The sequence below is a fragment of the Miscanthus floridulus genome, chromosome 2 (assembly GCF_019320115.1).
Source record: "Miscanthus floridulus cultivar M001 chromosome 2, ASM1932011v1, whole genome shotgun sequence".
Lineage (NCBI taxonomy): Eukaryota > Viridiplantae > Streptophyta > Magnoliopsida > Poales > Poaceae > Miscanthus > Miscanthus floridulus.
In genome coordinates this window covers 170,736,215-170,757,227 of record NC_089581.1, presented here as the reverse complement: position 1 = coordinate 170,757,227, position 21,013 = coordinate 170,736,215, and the positions used below count along the sequence as shown (strand labels likewise).

At 42.8% G+C, this 21,013-nt stretch overlaps 1 protein-coding gene and 1 pseudogene across 8 annotated transcripts; both read left to right on the top strand.

Moving 5' to 3' along the window:
• The first annotated feature begins 1,820 nt into the window (after nucleotides 1–1,820).
• Nucleotides 1,821–6,675, top strand: LOC136540642 (putative ribosomal large subunit pseudouridine synthase SVR1, chloroplastic; annotated as a pseudogene).
• A 1,035-nt stretch (nucleotides 6,676–7,710) lies between these two features.
• LOC136540641 (phenylacetaldehyde reductase-like) lies at nucleotides 7,711–15,771 on the top strand. Of its 8 annotated transcripts, none has more exons than XM_066532650.1 (9): nucleotides 7,711–7,989; nucleotides 8,092–8,231; nucleotides 8,865–9,050; nucleotides 11,421–11,679; nucleotides 12,367–13,240; nucleotides 13,345–14,897; nucleotides 14,977–15,078; nucleotides 15,286–15,357; nucleotides 15,444–15,771. In XM_066532650.1, exons 4-6 carry the CDS (start codon nucleotides 11,483–11,485, stop codon nucleotides 13,420–13,422), a joined length of 1,149 nt encoding a protein of 382 aa, XP_066388747.1. In that variant the 5' UTR covers nucleotides 7,711–7,989; nucleotides 8,092–8,231; nucleotides 8,865–9,050; nucleotides 11,421–11,482; the 3' UTR covers nucleotides 13,423–14,897; nucleotides 14,977–15,078; nucleotides 15,286–15,357; nucleotides 15,444–15,771. The 8 variants fall into 7 exon arrangements, 7 of the variants coding, with proteins under 7 accessions (XP_066388747.1, XP_066388745.1, XP_066388744.1 ...); XM_066532648.1 differs by having other exon boundaries at nucleotides 8,092–8,251; nucleotides 15,289–15,357; XM_066532647.1 differs by having other exon boundaries at nucleotides 8,092–8,251.
• Nucleotides 15,772–21,013: the final 5,242 nt, after the last annotated feature.

Sequence of the window (21,013 nt, the reverse complement as noted above, 5' to 3'; positions counted from 1 at the left end):
TGTTACTCTAAAGATCTTAACTAGATGAATGTAAATAATAAAGCAAGCTCTTAATTCTAATTACACTAAAGAGCTTATATCAACTAGTTTGCAAGAAAGTAAATAAGTGAGTAGGGTGATTATACCACCGTGTAGGGATTGAACCAATCACAAGATGAATATATAGCCAATCACCAGGAGAATGCCAAAGACAAGAGACAATCAATTTTCTCCCGAGGTTCACGTGCTTGCCAACACGCTACGTCCCTGTTGTGTCGACCAACACTTGGTGGTTCGGTGGCTAAGAGGTGTTTCACAAACCTCGTCCACGCGATAGGACACCGCACGAACCGACCCACAAGTGAGGTAACTCAATGACACAAGCAATTTACTAGAGTTACCTTTCAGCACTTCACCGGGGAAGGTACAACTCCCCTTACAATCACCAAAGGTGGCCATGAACAATCACCAACTTGTGCTGATCCTTCACCGCTGCTCCAACCAGTCTAGGTGGTGGCAACCACCAAGAGTAACAAGCGAAAATCCATAGGCACAACACGAATACCAAGTACCTCTAGATGCTAATCACTCAAGCAATGCACTTGGATTCTCTCCCTAATCTCACAATGATGATGGATCAATGATGGAGATGAGTGGGAGTACTTTGACTAAGCTCACAAGGTTGCTATCAATGAAAATGTGCAAGAGTTGTGACTTGAGCCAGCCATGGGGCTATAAATAGAGCCCCCATCAAATAGAGCCGTTATACCCCTTCACTGGACAAAACGCGCTCTGACCGGACAGCTCCGGTCATATTGATCGGACCCTGGACTCAGCGTCCGGTCCACTGATTCATGCCACGTGTCACTAGCTTCAAACAGTTGTTCATCAAATTTCAACGGCTACGTAGTTGACCGGACGCTCCAGGCTAAACTGACCGGACGCTGATGCCCCATCGTCTGATCGTTTCCAGTAAGCTCCTCGAGGTGTATTTCTTCGACCGAACGCGTCCGGTCTACCTTGACCGGACACAGACCAGCATCCGGTACAATACCCTAGGTACTGTGCCGACTGACCAGTTTGATCGGACGCAAGCTGCCAGCGTCCAGGTGCTTTCAGATCCAGCGTCCGGTCAGTTGACCGACGCCAGCGTCTTCGCGACCAACTCGTTTTCACTTCTAACTTCTTCACCCTTGCTCCAATGTGCCAACCACCAAGTGTATTACCTTGTGCACATGTGGTAGCGTATTTTCACAAACATTTTCAAGGGTGTTCATACTTCACTAGATCCTAAATGCATATGCAATGAATTAGAGCATCTAGTGGCACTTTGATAACCGCATTTCGATACGAGTTTCACTCCTCTTAATAGTATGGCTATCTATCCTAAATGTGATCACACTCACTAAGTGTTTTGATCACTAAAACAAAATGACTCCTTTTTTTATACCTTTGCCTTGAGCCTTTTGTTTTTCTCTTTCTTCTTTTCCAAGTTTAAGCATTTGACCATCACCATGCCATCACCATTGTCATGATCTTCACCATTGCTTCATCACTTAGAGTAGTGCTACCTATCTTATAATCATCTTGATAAACTAGGTTAGCACTTAATGTTTCATCAATTAACCAAAACCAAACTAGAGCTTTCAACGGTTTCATCAAAAACCGCTCGAGAAGCCGCTAGATGAGGCGTGCCAAGAGGGCCTTCGTCTGGGTCTCTCGGCTCCCAGCTTTTCCGTGGCGCAAACGTGGCGATATCCGATAAACCCCGCCTACAGCTGCAGCAACTCTGCAATAGCGAAGCACCCGCCCGCCCCTGTCCATGGGCCGCGCCCCTGTCCATGGCCCTCGCCACCGCTGCCGTCTCCCTCCACCCTTGCCTCACCTAGCCCACCTCCGTGCTCCGCGTAGGGCTCCGCTTCCCACCCCTCCTCCGTGCCACTTCGTTCACCTCCACCTCTGCCTCCCCGGACTTCAACATCACCTTCATGGAGCCCGCGCTGTCCAAAAAGGCCCCGTCCGCGCAGCCGCTGGTCCCGTGGATCGTCCGCGGGGAGGACGGCAGGCCCCGCCTCAGCACCTCCCCGCTGTCGGACGTGCTTCAGGCCATCGCACTCGCAGAGGCGAAGGCCAAGAAGGCCGCCAAGAAGGAAACCCTCAAGGGCCAAAAAGGCGCGGTTGCTGCCGCCGCCGCGGCTACTTCCATTGCCAGCGTCAAGGCATGGAAGGCCGCCCCGACCGTGCCGCCCAAGTTCTCCAAGGCTACCAGGAGGTTTTACAATGAGAATATCAAGGAGCGGGACCCGCAGCGGCTCGCCAAGGTCCTTGCTGCCGCAGGAGGTAGTCCTTGTCCTATGTATTTTTGGACTTCAAGCATTCGAATCAAGTAGTAATAACTTAACGTTCCTCATCTTAGATTAGAATAGTTAGAGACGGAGGCTTTTGGTATTGATTCTAGTGGTATATCAGCTGTTGTTAGTTTGTGGAGATAACCATGCTTGTATGATACTATGATTATCTTCTAGGTTCTACTAGCACCGAGCATTTTTGGCCAAATGAACTACACTAAAAACCCCATATTGTTCTCCTTCGGAAGCAGATAGCTCTCCCAAAATTGGCGGCTTCTATTATATACTTGGCTTGTTTGCTCCTGATACCTTCAGTAGTTTGGGTTGCTAATATTGGGGAGGTTGGATTTTCTTTAGTTCCTTTCGAGTAACTCTAGAAATATAACACTTCACTCTTCAAAACTTTTGGTTTTGATTACCATTATCTGTTAAGATGCTTACTAAACGACTCTTCCCAGTGGCATCAAGAAGGACCAGTGAGGAGCTCATCTTCCAAGGGAAGGTGACTGTTAATGGTTCAGTCTGTACTTCTCCTCAGGTATGAATTCTCAGAGTTTTTGTCTTCCATGAATGAGGAGATACTAGTTTTGGTACCATAATATTTTACTTTCATAGTAATGTTGTTGCCACATCCAAATTTGTTCTCTGTTGGTCTTAGAGCAACAATTGTTTGGTCCAAGAACACTTGAACCATTTTATATGACTTGATTTTTTACCAAACTTTTTCCATTGCATTACACTATGAACAAAACTTGGTTTCTGTGGTTAAATCAAAGGATAAAAAAATTCATTTTGTGCAGATCAAAGTTGACATCTCAAAGGATTCTATCTACGTTAATGGGAATCGCATTTCCAAGAAGCTGCCTCCGAAGCTGTATTTTGCTGTTAACAAGCCAAAGGGGTTGGTCTCTTATTTTCCATACTTGACTTATGTGCTGCATCATCAATGGTGTAGGCGTGTAGCCAAGGCCTGGGCTTCATGTGTTTCAGCTGTGGCTCTTGGTCTACAAGTCCATGGAAGCTCACTTAACTGTATATAGAAATATCATAGTCATAAGGGACTTTAGGAATATTTGAACTGGCTCAGCCTGGGACTCAGGTCATTTCTGACACCATCCTTGTGCGTTAATCATGATGCCATGATTATCTTGTATTCCAGTGAAATAATTTTGAATCAGAGAAAAGGAATCATCAATCTAATAAATTTTGTTTCTGTGCTACAGGTACATTTGCTCATGTGGCGAAGACTCAAAGTCTGTTGTCTCCTTATTTAATGATTATTTGAAGGGCTGGGTATGTTCCATAACAGGGCCTCACATAACGCTCATATTATAATGATGTTAATGGAATTCACAAGAATTGATGAGTTGCTGAACCTTTTCTGACTATGAATCTATATTGGGCAAATCTCTATTATACCTATGCATATTTACAGAACAAGATTCAACCAGGGCTGCCAAAACCACGCTTGTTTACTGTGGGTCGTCTTGATGTTGCCACATCTGGTTTGATAATAGTCACAAATGATGGTAAGTTTATCATACTTGGTAATATGTACTCCCTCCGTTCAAACTGTAAGTCATTTTGACTTTTCTAGATACATAACTTTTGCTATGTACCTAGAACATAGTAAAAACTACTCCCTCCAATCCAATTTATATGTTGTTTTGGCTTTTCTAGATACATAACTTTTATTACGTATCTAGACATATCGTATATCTAGGTGCATAACAAAACCAATGTACCTAGAAAATCCAAAACGACGTATAATTTGGGACAGAGAGTGGTATGTATCTAGAAAAGCTAGAAGAACTTGAAAAAGGGCAGTTTTTTGTCACCCAAGACTTATGCTTGATTTTTGTCCTCTCTTTTAGGTGAGTTTGCTCAAAAACTTGCACATCCTTCTTCAAATGTAACAAAAGAGTAAGTTTAGTGTCTTTGGTAGGTTTATATGTTATCCGAATACTGTAATGCAAAAGTAACATGTACTGGAACAGTATTATTCATTATTATGCAGAATTTGGTGGCACAAATATTTAGTAACGTCTCTTCTACCATATAATATGAGAACTATGAAAGAAGACCATTAGAATAGCATCAATATACAAATCTTCTCCGTGCATGGTTTTCCAATTATAAATCATTTTTAAAATGGTTGCTGGGCAATGAACAGTAGGGAAAGGGAACATAAATTTGATCTGACAGGTTTGTGTTTTTTCGATGCTGCAGATATGTGGTAACTATTGATGGTGCCGTGCACAAAAAACACCTCATAGCTATCAGTGAAGGCACAAAAATTGATGGGGTCATGTGCATTCCTGATTTAGTAGAACCATTGGATGCCCAATCAGATACAAGAAAGACCCGCCTGAAGATAGTGGTATTTTTTTCTAGCTTCATTTATTCTGTCCTGTTCCTCTTTGCTTTTGGATTCACTTATTCACGTAAGCAATGTGGCTGTTATTTGTCCTCAGGACTATTAAAAAAATAGGTGATTTTGTTTGTCCTCTTACTCTTTATCGGTTGTTGTATATCCACTATAGCCACATGAAAGCTCTTTTGAATAGTATCCTGTGGGAATGGTTGCATATTAGTTGGTACTTTATAACCTTCCAAAGTGCTTGGCAAACATTTGAAGTCCATCACAACGTGTGGCAAGCAAGTACTTCCATGGATAATTTGTTTGGAATTAACATAAATTCCAATCTGCTTCAGTTACCTTCTGCAATATTTGAAACTATCCTGGCCTGCGTAAATAGAACATGCTGCTGTTGTTAAAGAAACCTCTGTTTCAACTTATTCACAATTGGAAAAGGCACAATTGCCTGTTAGGAACTAATGTTGGAACCTTTTTCTTGCATTATTATATTTCAAAGCCTGGTGGAATCGACATATTGCCGTATCGTTGCAATGTAAAAAAGGGTGCAATAACTACATTTTGTTATATTACAGCATTTATATTTCACTTCTTCACTGTCACAGTATTTCCATATATGAGGAAGTGCAATTACATTTCACATGCTTGTTGGTTGAGGAATCAAGCATGTAGTTATTGCAATTTCCTCTCTACCCTTAGTCCCTACTCTAATGCCTTGTTATAGTCCCATTTTTGTTGGCCATACTAGTAGCATTCTAACATGTCAAGTTGTTCTTTAGTTGCTGCAAATAGACTTGACGGAAGAAATGTTCTAAACATGCTAAGCATCGTGTGTTATTTTCTATTGCCCGTTGATATTATTGACTTCTTTCAGGTCCATGAAGGACGAAATCATGAAGTCCGTGAACTTGTACAGAATGCAGGGCTGCAGGTTGGTTTGTTTTTGTCCACCTGTTCTTATGTAGTTTATTGCCCATTCCTAGATGACATTTTATTTTACAGAATAAGTTGGTTACTATTTTATTTAGATCTTGGTTTGAGATGGCAGCATAATGTTGCTTTTGCCTTCTGTTTTCCACTTTACTGTTGGAATGCGAACCGGAGATACCTGATGACCACATTGCCTCCATCGTACACGTATCTGTAACACATGATGGCCTGATGGTGATGGGCGCCACACACTGCTATTCACTGATCTATACAAATAAGCCACTGCTCTTTATCTATTCCTCACATAGTTTGTCTGGCACTGTATGCTTGGACATGATATAATGCAAATTTGTGAGCCAAATAACATTTTGTGCTATTGTATTTCCCTTGGTATGTAATTGATGCTTAATTTTCCTTGATGATAGGTTTATGCATTGAAACGTGTTCGGATAGGCAGGTTCAGGCTTCCGGCAGATCTGGGGTAATGTACTTTCTGTAACGTTGTTTTTTTTCCTCGAATGGTGACTGTATCAGTGTGTTTGACTGATACTATAACTTTTTGCATGGATTGATACAATTCTACTCTCAATTTAGCTGCTTTACAAAATGCCCTTTTAGGCTAACTTTTTCTGCCTTTTGGACTATTTTATGGGAAAATTGAGCAATCTATTTCAGAAAGATCAATCTTTGATGTACTTATCACAAAAGTATCATTTGTGTAAATCTGGCAGCCAGGCGCAGATATGATGTGCTGTTCATATATGCCTTTAGGAGCTGATATGTAAATACCAGTCATATGGGTGAATTTTCTGTCAAGAGGCAGCATGCATATCATTATTGTAGTCAAGAAGCAAGGTTATACAATCAGTAGATGTTCAGTACACTGCTTATTTTTTTGGTTAATCAACTTCATGTTAACAAAGAGAAGATTGTGAATGAAAAAGTGACTATTAGTTTATTCTGTACTTCTTAGAATTGGGAAGTTTGTTGAGCTCAAACAGGCTGACATCAAGGCACTAGAAGGCAACAAGTAGAGATGACACGAGTTCTTTTGATGATGACATTGGAATTAATGTGGATAAGCACATCTTCGTCCAAAGATGGCAGCAGTCCTTCTGAGAATCACAATACATGAGCTGCTACTGAACTCAGAATGCATGTGAGTGTTCTGGATGTCCATTGGCGGTGGTGTGGCTGATGGGCAAGTGCGACACACGTACTTTTGCCTTGAAGAACTTGTGAACTACTTCGCTGACGAATCTCCACATCAGATAAAACAGCAGAACCTCCAAGTCCACGATGCAGCAGTCGTTTGGTGCGGATGAAACATTGTCAAGTAGCTGAACTCCTGATGGCATATACTTTGTATATATCAATGTAAATCGCCATGGTCTTGTGCGAGGACATGAACCATTTGTTCAACAGTTAGACAATAATAATTGATGGCAGACGAGTTATATTTGGCCCAATTGCATTGTAGCTTGTTTGCTGAGCATTTTTTAAATTCTTTACTGACCAGTAATTTATTCCTTTTGCTAAAAAAAAACCCAGTAATTTATTCCTGTAAATAGAAACGGTGCTGTGCCCGTTCGTTAAAAAGGAAACACAGGGAAGGCTCCCCCAACAAGCCCAGCGCGCCTTAACTCAATTAAAAACACAAACGGAAACCACAACCCCAGCAATACGCCAGACGGCTGACACCGCCTCCAGCTTGCCCGGCCGGCGGCGGCTATGCGGCTCCGCCCTCCGGCCCCTAGTCCATCTCGATCCCCTCCTTCCTGTAGTGCTAGAACTAGAATCCCCTTCGGTCTCGGCGTCTCGCCGTCGTCCTCGAAATAGAGAATAAATACCGCTTCCAAAAAAAAAATATCGTTATGTAAATATGGAAACCATCCCATTTTACGGTCAATGGTCATATGACTAGGTGTCATGTTCTCGTTACTCCTTATACATTTTATTATATATTAAAAAAATCCAAATAACAAGCAGATGACAAGGTCTCTTGTACTCCTGTGAATGTTTTTGAACGTCCCAAGGGTAACAGGTGTGCGGCCCAGGGTTTGCCAACTCCACTACGAAGCGAGGGACCAAGCTCTGCTCCCGCCGCTGTCGCCCCGATTGCCGACTTGCCGTGCCCAGCCACTAGAGCCGAGCCGTCGGCAGCCGCTGCAGGGATTGGAATTGCTGTGCGCTCCAGCCCCGCCGGCAGCTCTCCTTCGCTCCCTGAAACGAAAGGGTTGCAGATTGACTCGAGATGGCGTCGCGAGTGTGCGTCACTGGAGGCGGCGGATTCATCGCCTCCTGGCTCGTAAAGCTGCTCCTCTCACACCGTCCATGCCACTCTCCGTGACCCTTGTACCTCCCATCTTATCTATTCCCCACCCTCACTAGTCACTAGCTACTCTCCATGCCATAAACTGGACAGTAACCAATTCTCTTCTTTATGCTCTCTTTCAGGTCATCCAAAGAATGCCCATCTGAAGCAGCTGGACGGAGCCCCAGAGAATCTGCATCTGTTCAAGGCTGATGTGCTGGACTGCGAAACTCTGGCACCCGTGGTTCAAGGATGTCAGGGGGTCTTCCATCTCGCCACTCCGGTGAGATCCTTCATCCTGACGTAAGCCCTCTCTCTCTCTCCGGTCTCCACGCTAAGGTCTTGTTTGGATGTTATTGGATTCATCTCAATCCACATGTGTTGAGGTGGATTGAGGTGAAATTTAGTTCAAGTTCCACTCAAATCCACCCCAACACATATAGACTGATTCGAATACGACTACATCCAAACAAGGTCCATTCGTAATAGAAATTGGTACGGTCTCATGCCTATTTTTCATTCAGAGAACAATAAACGTTTGCAAACATGATAACCCCTACTAATCCATATCTATTGGGAGGGAATGAAGTGAAAATTAGTTGACCAATCCACATGTGTTGGGAGGAAAATATGTTTGTCCAAACAAAGCTCATGAGCGAAAAAAAGCGTGGGAGATGATGTTCCAACATCCAACTAGTATGCGTTGTTCTAAACATAATTCTTGGTGGATGTAGTTCCCAACTCCTATTATTTGGTATGTTTGCTAATATATGATTTAAACGCACATTATATATAGAGAGAGAGAGAGAAGTGGAAGGACTAGCCATTAGTGTATTTCAGCTTCTAGTCTAGTTATTGTTCCTGCAAAACTAGGCTTTTCTCCACATGTAATTACATTATATATGCATATGTGCAGCGCGAAGTACTGGACCCTGCTGTGAAAGGCACCTTAACTGTTTTAAAGGTTTGCTCAACTCTGAAGGTTCACAAAGTTGTTGTGATGTCCTCCATTGCTGCTGTTACTTCCAACCCGAATTGGCCTCAAGATAGACTCAAAGATGAGAGTTGCTGGTCAGACAAAGAGTTCTGCAAGGAGGGGGAGGTTAGTAATTCTAGCTAATACTGCAAGATGCCACAGCAATAAACAAACATCACAATGCACGTTGCACAGGAAGACGTCTGCTTGATCCATTTGCTGGTTTCCGTTTTAGTGCTATAAATTTTAAAGGCAAATTATGATACATATCCATTTTTAGCAATAACTTTTTTTTTGTGGCAAACTAAAAATGCATTGGATCTCTACTGCCAGGACTGGTATTCCCTTGCCAAGACTCTGGCTGAACAAGCAGCCTTGGAATATGCACGTAACAACAGACTAAATGTTGTTACACTTTGCCCTCCTTTTGTTTTTGGTCCATTGTTGCAATCTTCAGTGAATGCAAGCAGCAAACTCCTCATCTATGTTATAAAAGGTTGTATCATTAGTGCTGCAATTACATCTATCACTTGTCCTTACCAGGATTGTGACTCAACTGAAGAACTTTCTGTTACTTACTAGCATAGTTTTTACGGCGGCGTGGCGAGGCGCGGCGACCCACCATCTTCACACCTTTACAGCGTCTATGGCGCGCAGCGTGGCGACGCCATACACACATTGGCGTGGCGACGCCATACATTATAGTCTAGGATATTAGGAAATTATATTGACAAATGGTAATGCAAATGTAGCTTAAAAGGTATAGTCTACAATATTAGCAAATCAAAATAGCAATGTAAATGTAGCACAAACTTCCAAATCTCTCATCTCTCAAACTTCCAAATCTCTCATCTCTCAAAAGTCGTTCAATGCAAACTCATCGAGATCGTTAGAAGCATCCACGTTCTCTCCACCATCTTCAGTAGCATCCATTGGTTGTTCACCAAAATCATCTATATCGTCATCATCCAAAATGATCTCTTCTTCCTCTCCCTCTTCCTCATCTTCTTCAACCACTCTTGATGTTTGCCTTGCACAATGAGCGTAGGTCCTAGGAAGATTACGACCTCGAAGCTCACGTGATGCACCAATGGCTTCATCAACTTGATCCCATGTGAGGTCCGAACCACGAGCACCTTCAGGTTGGGCCATTGGGTCTACCCATTCATTGTTCCAATCAAAATCTTCTATAACCAAAGGGTCATAACTTTTACCCGCTTCCTCGCGGCGCTTTCGGAACCTACTAGTCATTTTCCAATTATAGGAAACATAAACCAAATCATTCAATCTTTTATGCTCCAGCCGGTTTCTCTTCTTAGTATGAATCTACAATTGATCATAAAGCAAGCAAAGTTAATAAAATATGCTTTAACCAGTTTCATTCAATTGAATTATGGAACTTGAGTACTTTACTTACAAATTCAAAAGTGCTCCAATTACGCTCACAACCGGATGATGAAGCACAAAGACTAACAATACGCTTTGCAAATCTTTGTAGGTCAATGGATCGGCCACCATACGTACGCCACCAATCAACTAAATTAACAATACACATTCATATATTAGGATTTAAGCCTTAAATAACATGCAACAATTAAATTTTTAAATCACTTACGAGGGTTCTTTGACTTCATGGTTTGGAGGGCCATATAATTCTTGAAGATATCTCCACGTTGATCTTCATAGAGCATGGATTGTTGATCAATTTTGTTTCGAATGCTCTCATCTTCCACCATTCGTGCAAGCACATCATTGAAACAACCCCTTAGATGACCAACATATTCATCATTCTCCTTTTGGATGGTATAGAATTTTCCTGGGTTCAAAAAGAGGGCAGCGCCATAGAGTGGGGTATCCATTTGCCTATCCAACGGCTCTCAATAATTTGTATGATCTTGTTGAGCAAGCTTCTCTTGTTTTCAGTAGAGAAGCTAGCCTTGATATTCTCTTTTGCATGATTCATGAGAGCAGCAACCTCTGGCATGGCAGGCCTCTCATCACCATCAACCACCCTCAACACAATGATAAGTGGTAGAGAAGCTCTAAGGCAATCCTCAACGGAGTTCCAAAACTCCCTAGAAAGCACAATATCATACACTTTTTTTCCGGCCTCTGTCTTTGCTAGTTTGCAACTAGTCCAATCCTCGGAGGTAAATAGAAATCTTAATGCATCTTTGTGCTTGTACAAACTCTGCAAGGTGAGGAATGTGGTAGCAAACCGAGTGGCTGCGGGTCTCACAAGATCCCTCCCATTTGTCTTCTCCCTCATTGCACTAAGAAGTCTTCCATGTCTATAGATGAAGAGAAAATTCCTTATTTGACACTAAAAAAACTTGTTGTTCCTAATTTAACACCCAAAGTTGAAATGTTCCTTATCCGACCTCGGCTGAAATTTATGTTCCCAAAATGACACTACCGTCACTTTGGACCTACTGTATGGTTAACTGACATGTAGGGCCACATGTTAAAAGACTAATATGCCCCTGGCTCACACAGAAAGAGAGAAGAGAAGGGGATAGGGCTTCAAATCTCATCGGGTTTGGCTTCGTCCGCATTGGATGGACGACGGCGGCGGCGGAGCATCAGAGGCCGACACGGGCGGGGCTGGAGCCGCATGCGAGGCCGGGGCGGGCTCCCTACGCGAGCCCATCACGGCCAGGGCGGGCGCCGCCGTTAGCAGGGCCGGGGCAGGCTCCCCGCGCGACGCTAGCACGGCCACGGGTAGGGCGGCCTGCACTGCGGCCGACTGTACAGGGTGAGTTTGTTGCCTTCCATCTTCTTGTGCACTGCTTGCTGAAGATGTTGAGCATGTCAGCAGATGCAGCTTAGCTTCCTTCTCCTGTAGTAGTATCTGTTATGCGTACAAGGTGCTTGATCAAATGTCGTGTCAATGCTAAATTTTATTACAGTATGCCTCTCATATCTGAATCTTCTCATGCTCTGCCAATTTCCAAGACTGATGAAATATTTGGATTTTCTAGAACTTTGTTTTGCCTTGCACAATGTTTACTCCCAACTGCAAGATTTTATTTTTTTTAGTTCTATGTAAACACCTGTAGTTTTGAAGCCTAGGGGACAAATACGTTGAGAAGACAAAGAAAAAGGCTATCTGGAAATATTAGCGGTTGTGTATAGAAGTACAACTCATAGCCTTGCATGTATTTCACCATTCAATTACTAAGATTTGCTTGCACAGTCTGACTATAAGTGAAGTAATTTTCATATGAAAAATTATTTAGCTGGTTTAAGAGAGATTGATTTATAAGGAAACGTTGTGCACATATGCTGATATTTCTAAAAAAGACACGGAATGTTGCCCATGTATTAGTAGGTCCCTTGTCCTTGCATGAGTTCCATCCGATTAGCAGTTTAGGAGTACACAGACCGCCTGTACATAGATAGTTGAAATCTGATGCATGCTGCTATTGTTGTGAAATATCAGGCTGGATACAAATACCAGTTATTTGCTGAAAATCAAATTGCTTGGCAATCGCAAAAAGGCTAGAAAGGATGTCAAATGTTTTAGTTTTGATATGGTTGTCGATTCGGACTTGTCAAATTATATGGATTTCGTTGAGTCAATTGTAGACAAGTATCCACCAGGTTATTTGGAAGTTGCTCATATTCAATACTATGATCATGTTCTGAAAACTTTTCCGAAAGTAAATTCAGACCAAGATTTGATGTACATGTTTGATATGCACAATAAGGAGAAGGTTGTAGACATGTTTATTATTTATTGTGATCCCTCTGAAACATTTGAGCCTATCACTGAATGGGATTTTGATGGGGAAGAGCAACCTGACAGCAACAGGGTCCAAGCTGACGATGATTATCTAAGAAATCCAAATCCAATGAATGAACATGTCGGTGTTGATGAGGAGACAATTTACATGCAAAATGAACCTGTCAATGCTCTAAGTGTGGTTGGGTGTTCTAATAGAGGGAAGGAAAAGGTTGTGGCTAAGGATGAAGATGATTTCGAGGATGACTCGGATTCTGACTTACAGTGTGACATTGATTTGGAGGATGACTCAGAGGTTGAAGTAGAGCCTGAGCAGGGATATGAAGAAGTAAATCATCACCCAATTGTTGATTATGATGAAGAAGATCCTCCTATGGAACCAGGCTCTACTTATCCTAATATGGCCGAGTTTAAGTTGGCTCTTTGTCAACATGCAATCAAACATGAATTTGAATTCGCCACAGAGAAGAGTTCAAAGCAGAGGTTTAGGGGTTACTGTTCAAGGAAGGTCTTGGATAATTGTCCATGGAAAATACATGCTTCTACAACAGTAGACAAAGTGACTGTAGTGGTAAGTATTGGAGATCTCATTATGTTATTCTCATTATTCTTCATTTTGTCCATTATATACTTGCTATGTGTGTCTAACTAATAATGTATGTTGCTGTTTTGTAGGTCAAGAAGAACAACTTTAAGCATGATTGCTCTAGCACTAGAAGGAAAAAGAAGGTGAAGAATGGAACTAAACATTAGGTATGCAAGAAGGTGAAGGACTTTCTAATAGAAGATGCTACTTTAGGAGCAAGAGAACTGCAAAAGAAGATTAAGGAACATCACAAAGTGCATATTCACTACAAGAGAGTATATTATGGCCAGAAGTTAGCATTGCAACAATTATATGATGATTGGGACAACAGCTTCAACAAATTGTTTAGGTTCAAGGCACAAGTGGAGAACTCTTGCCCTGGTAGCTTAGTAATCATTGATCACTACACAATAAATGAGAAAATCAGATTTAGGAGATTCTTCTTTGCATTAAAACCTTGCATAGATGGCTTTCTTAATGGTTGCAGACCTTACTTGGCAGTGGACAGTACGTTCTTGACAGGCAGGTTCAAGGGGCAATTGGCAAGTGCTAATGCAGTTGATGGCCACAATTGGTTGTATCCAGTTTGTGTTGGTGTTTTTGATTCAGAAACTAATGAAAATTGGATCTGGTTCATGAGTAAGCTCAGGGAGGCTATTAGGTCACCAAGGGGATTAGCAATAAGCACAGATGCAGGGCAGGCAGTGATGGCAGGGGTTGCTGAAGTGTTCCCTCAAGCAGAGCATAGGGAGTGCATGTTCCACTTGGTTAGCAATTTCAAGAAGAAGTATCATGGGAAGGTTTTTGATGACCACCTTTGGGCAGCAGCTTACTCATGGAACACATACTTGTTTGAGAAACATTGGACTGAAATGGAGAAAGCAAAGCCTGCTGCAACAAATTGCCTAAGAAAGTGTCACAAGAAGTTGTGGACAAGAAGTCAATTCAGAACCATTTGTAAAGTTGACTATGTGACCAACAACTTGGCTGAGTCCTTCAATAATTGGATTAAGGACCTTAAGGCTATGAATCTCAATGATTTCATGGACAAGCTTAGACAATTACTTATGGTGAAGTGGAACCAAAGAAGGAAAATTGGGAAGAAATTAGATGGCTTGATTTTGCCTCACATAATTAAGATGTTGAATGAGAAAAGCAGAGAATTGACCTTGGAAGTATCAGAGTGCTCAGAAGATGTGGCTGAAGTGATAGCATTTGGTGGTAGTGGCTTTCGGTTTGTGGTGAATTTGGTTGACAGGACATGTTCTTGTAGACAATGGGATGTATCTGGCATTCCTTGCAAACATGCACTAGCATTTATTACCTCACTTACTAATGAACCTATTGAGAAACATGTTGATTTGTACTACTCCATTGAGAAGTTTAGAGCAGCTTACAGTGCACTAATCCCTGCTTTGCCTGACAAGTCTCAATGGCCTAAATCTAAGCATGAATTTTTCATGCATCCACCACTGCTGAAAGCTGTTGCTGGTAGGCCTAAAACTGAGAGGCACAAAAGCTGTAGTGACAATAAAAGGAAGAAAGGACAGCACCAATGCCCTATATGTAAAGACTATGGCCATCATTGGCACAACTGCAAAAAGGGAAGCAAAGAAGACATAGAAGCAATGAAAGCTGTGAGGTACGTGCCAATGTTTCAGGTTCCATTCATGCATAGTTTGTACAATCAATAAATGTTTAATTTGTAATTTCTTATGTAGAGGACCACCAAAAAAGAGAAAAAATGCAATTGTATCTGATCAAAGTTCCATTATGGCATTGGAAGATGAAGCTCCAGCAGCTTCTATGTCCTTTCCACTAAGGTTTTCTCATCTCTCGTTGTTCTGAATTTATATTGCATCGCATGGTGACTCATTATAGTCCTTCACACTTCTGTAGTTAAAATTTGGAGGCTACAACTACTAAAAAGAGAAAACATGCTGACTTGTGTTCTGAAGCTTCAAAAAGTACTTCTAAATCTGAAAGCTCATGTTGAACTCTAAGTATAATATACTAATTCTGATTTTTAGTAGCTAAAGCATGGAAATTTCAAGTAACAAAAAGGGAAAACTTGGTAACTCGAACTCTGCAGGCTCCAAAAGGTAGCTGTAATAAATCTGGACTTCTTTTGCATAGCACTTTTACATATGTTCTTTAAATAATTGTTGATATACATGAACATGTATAGGTCACGAAGTGGCTCAAATCAGCCCGAGGGACTTTCAATTGGCAAACCTGAAGGTGTTAAGAAGGGAAAGGGCAAAATGAAGAAGGTAATTTCTAAAAAGACTCCAAAAAAGAAGTTGGTACTTGATAGCCCTGCAATGGGCACAAGGAGCAAAATGGTTCAGCCTGTAAGTCCTGCAATGAGCACAAGGAGTAAAAGAAGACTGAGTTTGTGAATCTGAAAAGCTGAAATGCCATGTCTTTTGGTTTGGATGTGAACCTATATGTCTCAATATTTATGTGAAGAGAACCGTGCATATGAACCTCATATTTATGTTGTTTGAATGTGAACCCGGATGGTTTGTGAATCTGAATGTTAGTGTATATGCTAGCTGGATGTTGTTGATCTCATGTTATTGTGGATGTTCTTTCAACTTTGTTTGCCTTATTATCATGGTGCAAATAATTGCTGCAAAAATTTATCTATGCACTCTGTCCAAATAATTGGTACAGAAATTGTCCAAAAAAAAGGTGCACAAATGGCCTAAAAACTGCTGCAAAAATTGTCAAAAAAAAAACACCAAATCATTTTTGTACTCCAGGAACAGCAACCATGTTAAATTAAAAAAAAAAGAGATGGCGTTAAAACACCTTCGTACCGGCCAACAATAATTCTGTACAAGAGAGAAGGTGTCTAGACTAAAAAGCTAAAGGAGGGGCAAAATCATCTTTTTGCGTCTCAGTTAACACCGTTACATGGCCATTCTGACAGTAATGCCATTCTGGGAACGTAAATTTCAGCCGAGGTCAGATAAGAAACATTTCAACTTTGGATGTTAAATTGGGAACAACAAGTTTTTTCAGTGTCAAATAAGGAATTTTCTCATAGATGAAAGTAGTGACATGCCGGGCACGTGAGATGGGCTTCTTAAATTCCTTCAACTTCCCTACGTCTTCCAACATAAGGTCTAAGCAATGTGCAGCACAAGGAGTCTAATAAAGTATAGGAAACCTCTCCATGATAAGCTTGCCCGCTGCTTTATAGTTAGCTCCATTATCAGTGACAACTTGCACAACTTCATCTACTCCAATGTCCATGATTTTCTTCTCTAACAAATCAGCTAACATCACCTGATCATGAACTTCACTTGATGCATCAACTGACTCCAAGAAGAAAGTCCCCTCCAGACTATTGACTAGAAAGTTGATCAAATGATGCCCCCTCCTATCCGTCCATCCATCCATCTGACATCAATGTGCAGCCATATTGTTTCCATGCATCCTCATGTTTCTTCCTCAAATCATCTGTCTCCTTTACAACCTTTTGGAGCAATGGCTCCCTAAGCTCATGGTAGGTAGGAGGCTTATACCCAGAACCATACTGTGCAGTGGCCTCTATAGCAATCTCAAACTGCCTAGAATTTACGGCATTGAATGGTATGCCACACTCATATAAGAACCTAGCCCACTCTAAGTTGACAGCTTCTCTTTCTTCCTTTGTCCTCATGCTAGCTTGAATACTGATTTGAGAAGGACCCTTCGAGTGTCTTTCTTCCACAACCTCTGTTGGAGTTCTCCGAAGCATTGAACCAACTGACTTGGTGCTGGGCTCTTTTGGAGCACTGAACTTCAATGTGGATTGTTTCCTTTTGGCAGCTGTCCCTGAACTAGGATGCACAATGCTTCTAGCAACATCTTGGGACTCCTCTGTCAAAACAATCACATCATCTTCCCCTTGTTGCTCTCCTTCTTCATCATCAAGGATGAGTGGTCTCTTCTTCTTCTTCATAGCATCTTGCATCTCTCGTGCAATAGTTGTTGTGGTTTTGACACATTTCTGAACATCTCCATAACCACCCACAAGATGCTCCTTGAGCCTTGTAATTCCTCCAGTTATTCTTCTATCACATAAGCAACACTGCACAACATCTCTATTGCCAATGGTTGGTCAAAATCCATATTTCCACCCAGGATCATTTGACTTTGCCGGCTTCCACTTTGGATCAGTCTTTGGATCAATATTTGATGTCGTGTCCGAGGCCTCCGCGCTTCCAGTCCCTTGAGTAGCCATGTTCTGTACTTCTGTCCAAAAAAAGAAGAGCGTGAGGCACAGAGAGAACAGAGGAACAAAGAGAACAGAGGCAGTGAGGCACTTCAACTCACCAGTCACCACTTCACGTCTTCACTCTTCACCAGAACGGCGAGCGGCAGGGTGGGGGAACAGAGGGTGGCGACTCGGGCTCGGATCGGAGGCGGCTCCAGGCAGGGGAACAGAGGAACAGAGGCCGCGGATCGGGAGGGCGGGGGAGGTCGACGGACGGCGGCCGACGGAGGGCGGGTGAGGCCGACTCCAGGCGGCGGCGGCTCGGGCTCGGGCCGGCTGAGGGCGGGCGAGGAGATTGCGGCGGCGGGGCGGGGAGATTGCGGTGGCTCGGGCTGATTGCGGGCGGGGCGTTTCCAGGCGGGGCTGATTGCGGGCGGGGCGGTTCGTCTATTTGCTCCCGGGCCCGGCTGTACCGGTGTACCCTAGACTCGGCGTGTATGGCACCTGCCACAGCGCACTACGGCGCCACAGGACGCCATATCGGCGCCACGGGGACGCCACGGCGCTATGGCGGACGCCATACACGCTGGAGCCGTGGCGTCACAAAACCGCCATGGCGATATGGCGACGATATGGCGACGCCACAATAACTATGCTTAATAGTCAAGTTGTCTGTGCTGATTTGATATGCTGAACCACTAGTTAAGTTGTATTTTGATCCAATTTCCATCTCTATGTTGTTAATTGCATCCATTTGGTCCAGCCCAAGGCCTTTAGATGAGATCATATTCATAGTGCTACTTTAATTTTGCTAGACACTAATGGTTGAGTTCAGTTGCTGAGAGCCTGAGACTATACAGGACCTGTTGATCAGTTGTTCCATTATATTTCCTGCCCAGTGTTAGTCCTTCATGCATGTTCTCTTTTTTTCTTTTTTTCTTTTAATGGCAGGTGCATTGGCTTTGCATTGAAGTAGATGTGAAGGAAAAAAAAACAGTACAATTTTACACTCTTGCTAAGAAATTCAGGATGCTAAAAAAGGAAAAGGAAAAAGGGAAAAAAAGTTAGCAACTGGCCTTGCTGCAGTAGATTGCAGCCATGGCCAATCCTGGATATACAAAAGCTAGTGTAGAAGAATGTGAGCCAACATCTCGTATTGCTCTGTGTTGTTTTCATATACATGTTACATGAGTCAGCGCTGTGCGCGCACCGACGGAGCGTGGTCGACGTCGTGGCCACCTCACGGTCATGCTAGCCCTTGAGGAGGAGCCTTACCAAACAAGGCATGGACATTTTGTGACAAGATCATTAATTGTCCTAATCAGATATGGAGGCCCCATTCATGGCTTTGCCAATATCTTGTTGGACTCCTTGTCATATATTAAAAATAGTTAAACGCATGAGCGGACCATGAACTTGTCAAGAGGTGCCACAGGTCCATCCACTTTTGAAAAAGGGTCTCTAAACATATTAAGTGGTGTATCATAGTGGTCTGTATGGTCTACAAATGGACCTGCAACGCACCAGTTAACAAGTTTAGGGACTTAAATATGTTTTCAAAGTTTATAGACTAAGTAACACGTCGTGACAAGTTTAGGAGTCACTAATGCATTTAATTCTATTATAAAAAAACTCTTGTTGGACTCCAAGAGTACACTTTGGATGAGTGATTGGGCTAGGATCCTAGACCTGACAAACGATCCCTAGTGGTTGAAGTTGGGCTTATAGGCTTCACTTGCATGCAAGTTGGGCCAAGCCCAAATCTGTGGCAGTGCAAGAGTGGCCCCTACTCGCTGGGCCAACCCAGGTGATTGCAACTCAAAACGTCCCAAAGCGAGAAGCCTGCTTGCGCTGCCCCTGCTGTGAACTGCGGCCACTGACCAAAGCAACTGGTTCGCACAACCTGGCAATCTGATCTGTGATAGATACCCGTTGCGTTGCGCATAGCTAATGTTGGAAGCAACATAATGCTTGACTCTTGGAGCTAGTAATAGGCGTGTAGGACAGCAGAACGCTAACGATTTGTTTGTTTGGATGGGACGCGAAAATTCTTCATCACCATTCACCAATAAGAAGTGAAGTGTGAAGTGAATTGCCTCATGTGAAATACCAGCAAAGTTCATGCATAAGATATTCTTAAGATTGGTTTACTATTACAGTGAAAAAAAAGCATGCTAGACCTTCCCCCCAAAAAGAAAATACGACGGTCGCCGGTCGGCAAATAAAAATGCCACAGCTGTGTGTAACTTGGCAAATGATTCCATGAATGTTAAAGAAACCTGAAGAATCCGGTGGTGGTACGGCCGGTCGATAAACCTCTTGACTCTTCTAGACCAGATATGCCATGATTGAGCTTAGCATCTGCGTACGCGGCTAGTTCTCTCAGTTGTTTATCCACCTCCAGGGCATAATCCATGTGCTGACACCGCTGGCCCTCATGGCCTCATGTGGGTCAGAACTCTCCCAATTTCACGTACAAGAGATAAACGAGAATGGCCATGCACATTCCAAATCATAGTTTGTTGTTGCAGCGTTGGCCCTCATGGCCTCCAGGGCATAATCCATGTGCTGACACCGCTGGCCCTCATGGCCTCATGTGGGCATAATCCATGTGCTGACACCGCTGGCCCAGAGTACGATTACGTAAATAAGTAGGCTCTCTTTGCCTTGTATAATTGAATTCGTCAGTACCAACTAGGTAGTAATATAATCCATGTTGCTTGCTTACATAATCTGATGTGATGAACATCACCTTTAATCAATTTGTTGTTGCAGCGTTTGTGAATGCTGATCATGCAGGACCACCTTTATCTAGTCAGAAGCTGAGGGATATGGGTTGGGAACCAAGGAAGCTGGAATCGACGCTCTCAGGACAGCGTCCAGTCATATGAAAAGGCAGGCCGTCTCCAGGATGTACCTGGGAATCCTTGCCGCCTCCCGTTTCTCATTCGTGCGTGGCTGTAGAGAACACATTGAACCACATGTTGCTCCCGTTTACAAAGTTCGCCCACAGAATGTTAGCTGCTTTGTCCTTTATGCATGTTGGCTACTATGTCGCTAATAAAGAAAACCAGAGAAGCAGGTCCGAAGTAGCAAACGAACGATGGTGACTCAAGCCGCTGTCCCTTGTGGTGTACGTACGTCATCGGAAGCCTAGTTAGATTGAAGCTGTCTTGTGGTAGATTGTTTTTTTTTTTAATCGATAGAGTAGTAGGTTATGTTTTGTAATGATTAAAGTAAATCATTACGACTTGTTTGACTTATAAGCCGTACTTTTTCAGTCAACGAATAATATTTTTCTCCCACACTAATTTAGCCAACGGTACTTTCAGCTATGACTTATCAGCTAAACAAGCCCAAACGAACAGGGCGAATGGTCTCATATATATGCTTCTTTCTGCATGTGCAGTTTCACCAGAGCAACGGAAGCTCTCGCCTTCGCCGAACCAAATTCCAACTTTCTCCCTTCCAGATTTTGGTCATATGTACACCCTCCCAAGAAACCGATCCGAAGCGCTGATGCATCGACGAAGTTGCGCGTGCGGCGT